Below are 8,982 nucleotides of genomic sequence, written 5' to 3'. Positions count from 1 at the left end.
TAATTGAAGAATAGCACACTAGCATTTACATAAGAACATAAAAGTGTTGCCATACTGGGACAGACAAAGTTCATCAAGACCAGCATCCTGCTTCCACCAGTGGCCAATCCACATCAAGACAAGTATCCTGCTTTCAACAGTGGACAATCCAGGTCACAAGTACATGCCAAGATCCCAGAATGGTAGAACAGAAAGAAAGAAGCAGTGGATTTCCCAACGCCGTGGCTTATGGACTTTCTTTTAGGAAATAATCCAAACCTTTATTAAATCCTGCTAAGCTAATTGCCTTTAACATTACACATTGAGTGATGAAATATTTTCTTCAATTTGTTTTAAGTTTTCTACTTAATAGCTTTATTGCGTGCCCCCTAGACCTTTTATTTTTGGAAAAAGTATAAGGAGCGATTCACTTCTACCCAATGCCATTCCACTCAGTATTTTATAGACTTACGTATGTAAGTGCACACATACGTGTGTAAATGTGAGTGCCCAGGTTGCACAGCTGCCGTTTATGAGGGTAATTTATATAAGGGGTGCAAAATTTAGATGGTAGAATTTTGGCCATTTTCAAACATATAGCCACATGTCCATATTAATGAGCATTTATATAATACCGACTGGTTCAAAAGGATGCACTTTAAAATGATGTCATGCTTTGCTAGCAGGGTGCAGTAAAGCCAAGCATATAAAATACTATAATTTACACACTTCATTGAAAAATATTGGTGAGGACATTGACACCAGCTCTAGGGTTGGCAAGGGTGGACTGAGAGTGGTCTGGGCCCCCTCCCCCGCTGGGCTTAAGCCCGACACCCCCCCTACCGCTGTGCTGCTGCCCCCTCACTGCAGCCTACACCCCCGCTGCCTCGGTCTTACCTGAAAGGCCCTGGTGGTCTAGTGATCTCTACGGTGGTGGTGGTGGTGGGGGAGGATTTCTTTCCTGCCCGCAGCACTGCCACTATTCCCTCACCTGCTGGCACCGCCAAGTTTTCAAAATGGCGACCAAAGACTTCCCGTGGTAGTCTCACGGGTCTCGACAGTCTCGCAAGACTTCCAGGGAGTCTTGGAAGCCATTTTTAAGATACGGAGGTGCTGGGCAGGGGGACTAGCCGCAGAACAGCGGGTAGGAAAGAATACGTTCCCCCCCTCCCGCAGAGGCTACTAGATCAGCAGCGGCGCACCTTTAAAGGTAGGACCAGGGAGGGCTGTAGTGTGTGGCGGGCATCCGGACAGAGCCTCTGGGTCCCTTGGGCACTGCCCGGTTAACCGAATGGTCAGTGCGCTCTGAGGGTTGATGTAAATGTCTGTGCCTGCCACTTATGCTAGTATTTTATAAAAAAAAAAAACAGGTAGATGCTTACTTGTCTTTATAAAATAGCATTGACACAGGCACTCAAAAAAGTGCTTTAAATAGGAAGTCTCTTATAAAATGATCCCCTTTGAGTCTAAGGAACGTGGGAGGCATGTGGCCCGATTCTCATGAGATGCCCAGGCAGGCCTCACTCTAATATGGGGCTTAGTGTTGCAGGGTGTCACACATCCAGGGGCCCAGCTGACAGCAAGCACTGTTTTTAATCTGTTTTACCCAGTCTAAGAATAAACAAAGAAAAAGAAAAAGCAGAATTACTAAAATGTGTCAGTGGTCTTCATCATAAAGCGTATAGGGACAGACAAAGATCTCAAAATATATACATCGAAAGAAAGGCAGGAGAGGGAAGGAATGATAGAGACATTTAAATACCTATGAGGCATAAATGCACAGGAGGCGAGTCTCTTTCAATTGAAAGGAAGCTCTGGAATGAGGGGGCATAGGATCAAGGTGAAAGGGGACAGACTCAGAAGTAATCTGAGGAAATACTTCTTCACGGAAAGAGTGGTGAATTTGTGGAACGGCCTCACAGTGGAAGTGGAGGAGATGAAACAACATCTGAATTCAAGAGAGCTTGGGACAAGTACATAGGATCTCTAAGGGAGAGTATGGATGGGCAGACTAGATAGGTCATATGGAGGGGCATTTTCGATATAAAGTTTGTCCTACTTTAGACGTTTTGCAAGAAGTATCCAAAATCTGAATAGGAAAGAAGTTAATTTTCAAAAAAGAAAAACGTCTATCTTTTGTTCTCGAAAATACTGTTTCTAACAAGGTTCTGTGCTTTGGATGTTTTGTTTTTTGGTCCACTAAAAAAAAAAAAAATCCAAGTGAAAAACTAGAAAATGAAGCCATTGGAATTTAGGAGGGGCCAGCATTTTCAGTAGACTGGTCTCCCAGACATCCCATGAGATAAATGGGGCACCATACGGGGGAATGCAGTGGACTTCAAAAACATGCTACCAGGTACACATCTCACCGTTGTTCCCTTGTCTGCCGAGCCCCCCCAAACCCCATCTATAACCCAAACTGCACACCACTGCAATAGCCCTTATGGGTGAAGGGGGCACCTATATGTGGATACAGTGGGTTTCTGGTGAGTTTTGGAGAGCTCACAGTTTCTCTCACAAGTGTGAGAGGTAGATAGCGACCAGAGTCCCCCCACTCCCTGGTACACTGCACTGCCCACTACACTACTCCAGGGACCTGCATGCTGCTCTAAATCAGATTTGTATTCACATTTGTGGGGGGTCAGTGACCACTTTAGGGTATTGGGGGGGGGGGTCACCCCTGATTCCATCCAGTGGCCATCTGGTCTTTTATGGCACCCTTTTGTGCCTTATTCGTTATAAAACCAGGTCTAGCTCAAAACGTCTTAGCTTTAGTCCTGGACACTTTGTTTTGTTCCATTATGGCTGAAAAACATCCTAAGTGTTAGAACACACAGGTCCCGCCCTTTACACGCCCCTGACATACCCCCTTCTAATTTGAACGCACTTCTGACGGACTTCATAGAAAAACATCCAAAAATTGGTTTTGAAAATACCAATATGGTCGTTTTTGTGAGAAAAACATCCAAATGCAGATTTATGCCACTTTTTGGACTTTTTTTCTCTTCTGAAAATGAGCTCCATCTGCCTTTATTTTTCTCTGTTTTTTCTCATCTTTCTCTGTTTTTTTCCCTCTAACTCTGGACATAAAAAGGAGCATATCCTGTAGTCCGTAAAAAATACAAAAAAAGAACTCCAAAAGAAATATATTTTGGGAAATAACACATAGGAATAAGATTAAAAAATGAATCAACAAAATGAAAAAAAAAAAGCAAGTATTCTGACGACGCTTTAAGGGCAATTATATAAACCAGGCACCCACCTTGACATACCCCTTGCATACATAAATGTATAGAATGCCAGCACTAACATGCTTAAGTTAACACTTTCCTGCAAAAGTGCCAGCAGGGTGCTTAAGTTGCACAGCACAGAAATGCAAGGGGGCGAATACATGGGCGCAGCATGGGTGTGGCTCCCACTTAGGCACATCACTTACAAACTACTGGAAGTTATTTGCATCCCTGCTGCATTTAGCAGATCTACCGCTGGTGGAACTGTGACTGCGCAAATACCAGATTATGTTCGTATTCTAGCAGAATACGGGTGGCCCGGATGCTGTTACAGAACACAGCCTTGGGGTGCTTAAATGGAGGCCCCCCCATTATAGAATTCCCCCTTTATACTAAACAGCACCTCTTATTGTGTGTTACTAGGCAGAAATTTGGGCAAAGATCAAAAAACAGAAGTGAGGCTGGTAATTCTGGCATCCCAGCTGCTCTTCCACTGATATTCCCATCCTAAGAGGACCTGCAACTTGTAATTACAAACCATCTTCAAATTTTGTGTTCATGCATGATGCTTAAAATAAAAAAGTGTGGGTTTCTTCTCACAGTAGCTCTGGTTTGGAAAATCCAGGAAAGGAGATGCAGTAGTTGATCAAATGGCCCTTTAAAAATGGAATTTGAAGGTTCTGGCCGTCAGTCATGAGTGAGTGAAGACTGATCTGAAAATGCTTTTTAATTAAAGTTATGTCTATAACAGCGGTCTGCAAATGAAATTTGGGCAAAAAAAACTGCAATTAACACTTGGATTAGTAACTGAAGATTAGATCAGTCCAGGAAGTACAAAGAGGTTTTGGCAGATTGGAATCTACACCTGGAAAGCAGCTGCCGTTTCTGGAGCAGCAAAAGAGATACAATACAGCTTAAAAGGGACAGTTCATACAAAATAATTAAAAAAAAACAAACAGTACATGTACAATATATAAATTGGTGACTCTACATATTCTGTTATTTTTAATAGTACTACAATTACAAGAATGCTTTTAACACAGTTTGGCCTGCTCCTGCCAGGCTGTAACTGGACTGGTATCTTTAGCTTAGTAAATCAGGGGGGGGGGGGGGGGGGGGGAGTACTAACTTTTGTCTTGGTTTTCACAGTCATGCAAAAATGAAGAAAAAAGGAGGTTTAAGTTTTTGTGGGCACCCAGGGAAGGCAGTAAGTTGATGGGGGAGGGTGAAAGAATTTGCTTTGCAGTAGAGAATTACAAACCTTAGTGCATGGGAGATGATATTGAACTGGTTTCCAGAGAGGAAATAATAGCATCACCACAGAGCCTGGCACTTTGCTGGCCTGTTTCTGCCGACTTCATTTGTTAAGGCTTCCAGATCACTGCACATTATTTACTTATTTCAAACGGAGCCCATGTTACCATTTGCACATATTCTCTCTATTATTCAGCACCTGATAAATAAACATTGGTCCCTTGTGACTTTATAATTCCATGTAGAGTTAAATTTTCAAATATTCATAGAAAAAAAATAAGCTCAGCTGCCAACGTTTAATTTAACTTATGAAGGATGCGGAGCACATCTGATAAGAGCGACGTGTGGATGGCCCACATCCAGTGCTGCCTGATGCGGTGTCTCCCCATTTTCAGTATCCCCCACTTGGTTACATGCAACATTATCAACCAAGAAGGTTGGGAGGGCAGGAGATGGGGAAGGGGGGACTTGTCATGGAAACTTGTCAGATTTGTTTCTTCAGTTGATTCTCTAATTGGTCTCCTTGCAGAAGTCCAGTCATCCGTCACTACTCTACAGACCTGCGTCTTCTTTAGCAGCACAGCTGTTCTGCCAAAACAGTTCCACAAAGCCTTTGTAGGCCGAGCATGCTCACTGGTTTCCTGATGACAAAACGCCTGGCTTTCCAAAGCAGTTTCTCATGGCTGTGTGACAGGTAGTTTTAGAACAACTCAGAAACTGGCACTATATTGTCAAAAATGTGTTCAGTAATACTGTTTTGCAGCTCCTTTAATATTTTTGCTTCACAGGAAGGATGATTGTAAAACACTTGCGTGATTACAAAGGAATTGGTGAGAATTCAGTCCAGTGGCTCCTGTTTTATTCTGAGTGTTGTTGGGGTGGGATGTAGTCTCCTGTCCTCCCGACACAGGACATATTCGCTGAACTGGGACGAGTCCACGCCGCCACCACATGATGCTGCCACGTTAAACCCCTTCTGGAACAATCTTTCAAGCACCTGAAATGTAATGGGACAGGTGTTAAATTTCATGGCACATGCTGCTTTGTTGAAAGAAAAGCCTCAACTGTGACAGATCTAGATGGAAAAAGTCATGTAGAAAAGAATGCCAGTCAATTTATTGTATAGTGGATGCTGACTCAGACTAGCTGTAATCTACTAGTACTACTTATTTCTATAGCGCTACTAGACGTATGCAGCGCTTTACACTGAACGTGTAAGAGAAGCTCCCTGCTCGACAGAGCTTACAATCTAATCAAAAAATGACAAGCAGGACAAATAAGGGAATTACTTAAGGTGGGATGATAAAACAGACATGGGTACTGAACAAGTGAATAGGGTTTTTGGGGTTAAAAGCAGCCTCAAAAAGGTGGGCTTTAAGCCTAGATTTGAAGACAACCAGAAGTGGAGCTTGACGTACTGATTCAGGAAGTCTATGCCAGGCATATGAAGTTCACAGTGGAGGAGAAGGGTACAGATAAGAGATTTACCCTAAGAATGAAGTTCCTGGGAAGGAGTGTAGGGAGAGATAAGAGTGGAGAAGTACTGAGGAGCTGCAGACTGCATGCACTTGTGTAAGTCAATAAGAGGAGTTTGAATTGTATATGGAAATGGATAGGGAGCCTACAAAATGACGAGGCGAGGGCTAATATGAGCATAGTGACAGAGGCAGAATATAAGTCATGCAGCAGAGTTTTGAATAAATTGAACAGGAGAGAGATGGCTTAATGGGAGACCTTTGAGATGCAAGTTGCATTAGTCTAAGTGAGAGGTGATGTGGATGACAGTTTTGGTAGTGTGTTGAGAAAGGACGGGATGGATTTTGGTGATGTTATAGAGAAAGAAATAACAGGTTTTAGCAATCTGTTGGATAAGTGCAGAGAAAGAGAGAGAGAGTCATCAAACATGACCCCCAAGGTTACAAGCTGATAAGGCAGGGAGGATGAGTGTTAGCCATAGAGAGAAAGGGGGAAGAAGAGAGGTGGGTTTAAGGGGGGGGGGGGGGGGGAGATAAGAAGCTCAGTCTTGGCCATGTTTAGTTTCAGATGGCGGTGAGACATCCAGGTACTAAATGTCATACAGGCAAGCTGACTCTTGGGTCTGGATTTGTGCTGAAATTTCTGGTGTGGAGAGGTAGACCTGTGAGTCATCAGCATAAGGTGATACTGAAAACCATGGGAGGAGCTCAGAGCACCATGGGAAGAAGTATAGATGGAGAAAAGAAGGGGTCCCAAGATAGCGTCCTGAGGTACAACTGACAGTGGGATAGAAGTGAAGGTGGTCCACCAGAGTATACACTAAAAGTGTGATGGGAGAGAAGAAGAAAACCATGAAAGTACATAAGTATTGTCATAGTGGGACAGACCATCAAGCCTAGCATCTTGTTTCCAACAATGGCCAATCCAGGTCACAAGTACCTGGCAAGATCCCAAAAAAGTGCAATACATTTTATGCTGCTTATCCTAGAAATAAGCAGTGGACTTTCCCCAAGTTCATTTTAATAATGGTCTATGGACTTTTCCTTTAGAAAGCCACTGCTTTTACTACATTCTTTGGTAATGAATTCAAGAGTTTAATTATTTATTTTTGTTACATTTGTACCCCGTGCTTTCCCACTCATGGCAGGCTCAATGCGGCAGGCAATGGAGGATTAAGTGACTTGCCCAGAGTCACAAGGAGTTGCCTGTGCCGGGAATTGAACTCAGTTCCCCAGGACCAAAGTCCACCACCCTAACCACTAGGCCACTCCTCCACGCCACACGTTGAATGAAGAAACATTTTCTCTGATTCGTTTTAAAGTGGAGGAGTGGCCTAGTGGTTAGGGTGGTGGACTTTGGTCCTGGGGAACTGAGTTTGATTCCCGGCACAGGCAGCTCCATGTGACGCTGGGCAAGTCACTTAACCCTCCATTGCCTGCCGCATTGAGCCTGCCATGAGTGGGAAAGTGCGGGGTACAAATGTAACAAAAAAAAAAAATTACTACTTTATAGCTTCATTGCGTGTCCCTTAGTCCTAGTATTTTTGAAAAGAGTAAACAAACGATTCATGTCTACCCATTCCACTCCACTCATTATTTTATAGACCTCTATCATATCTCCCCTCACCTGTCTTTTCTCCAAGCTGAAGAGTCTTAGCTGCTTTAGCCTTTCCTCATAGGGAAGTCATCCCATCCCCGAAATCCAAGTGAGGACAGTGTATCAAGAAGTAGGTGGTGATTAACAGTGTCAAAAGCAGCAGATAGATCGAGAAGGATGAGGATAGAATAGAGACCTTTGGATCTGGCTAGAAACAGGTCATTGGAGACTTTAGCAAGGGCTGTTTCAGTTGAATATAGAGGGCAAAAGCCAGATTGAAGTGGATCAAGAATAGCTTGAGATTAAAGAAAGTCAAGACAATGGCGGTGAACAGCATGTTCACATATCTTGGATAGGAAAGGAAGGAGGGAGGGAGATAGGGCCATAGTTGGAAGGGCAGGTAGGGTCCAATGAAGGTTTTTTGAGGAGTGGTGTAACTACAGCATGTTTGAAGGCATCAGAAACAGTTGCAGTTGAAAGTGAAAGACTGAAGATATGACAATAGAAGGGAAGACAGTGGGAGACATAGTGCTGAGTAGATGGGTGGCAAGAGGATCAGAAGAACAGGTAGTCAGTATGGAGGAGGAAAGAAAATGTGTAGTTTCCTCTTCGTTGATTTCAGAAAAGGAAGAAAAGGAGTCAGGCGTTGAAGGAGGGTTGACAGAATGGACTGGGGGGAGGAGAGGTGGTGGTGACTTGGTTGAGAATTCAAGGTTAATTTTGTAAACCTTATGATAATACTCAGCCATAGTTTAGGGAGAAATTGAAGGAGGGGTTGGAAGTGGAGGCACTTCAAGGAGAGTGTTCAGTGTGGCAAAGAGATGTTGAGGGTTTCAGCCAAGAGAGTTTGTCAAGTGGATGGAGTAGTCTTGTTTGGCAAGTGAAAGAGCAGACTGGAAAGAGGTCAGCAAGAATTAGAAATGTATGAAGTCAGCATGGGCACGGGATTTTAGCCAAAGATGTTCAGCAGATTGGGCACAGAAACGCTGGTAGCAAATCCTAGAGATCAGCCAAGGCTGAGGTTTGGTATGCCTTACAGAACAGGGAATGGGAGGAGCGAGGGTATCCAGAGCAGAGGAGAGAATAGTATTAAAGGAAGAGACAATTTCATTGACAGACTTGGATATCATTGTGGTTGAGAAGAGGGATGAAACACTGATGGAGAGAGTGCAAGAGTCAATAGCCTGAAGATTCCTATAGGTGTAGATTGGACAGGACTGGGTGGGGGAGGGTGTTTTAAGTGTGAAGGTTATCAGATGATGGTCAGAGAGAACTGAGGTACAAAAACTGGACAGTGAACAGTTGGAAAAGAAGACAAGATCAAGACAGTGGCCATTCGGGTGAGTAGGGGTAGTGGAGCATAGCTGAAGATTGAAGAAGGGTGTTAAAGCAAGAAACTGAGAGGCATGAGTCAGAGGGATCATTAGCATGAATGTTAAAATCCCAA

At 43.6% G+C, this 8,982-nt stretch overlaps 1 protein-coding gene across 1 annotated transcript in view; it reads right to left on the bottom strand.

Annotated features, from left to right (window-relative positions):
* Window positions 1–3,002: 3,002 nt before the first annotated feature.
* The window catches only part of KCTD15 (potassium channel tetramerization domain containing 15), a 134,283-nt gene continuing 128,303 nt past the window's right edge, over window positions 3,003–8,982 (bottom strand). Inside the window, exon 5 of the mRNA XM_030204438.1 lies at window positions 3,003–5,460. Coding sequence (XP_030060298.1) covers window positions 5,302–5,460 — 159 coding nt within the window. The 3' untranslated portion in view covers window positions 3,003–5,301. The remainder of the gene's footprint in view (window positions 5,461–8,982) is intronic.

This window comes from Microcaecilia unicolor, chromosome 5, assembly GCF_901765095.1.
Source record: "Microcaecilia unicolor chromosome 5, aMicUni1.1, whole genome shotgun sequence".
Lineage (NCBI taxonomy): Eukaryota > Metazoa > Chordata > Amphibia > Gymnophiona > Siphonopidae > Microcaecilia > Microcaecilia unicolor.
This window is presented reverse-complemented; position numbering and strand designations above follow the sequence as displayed.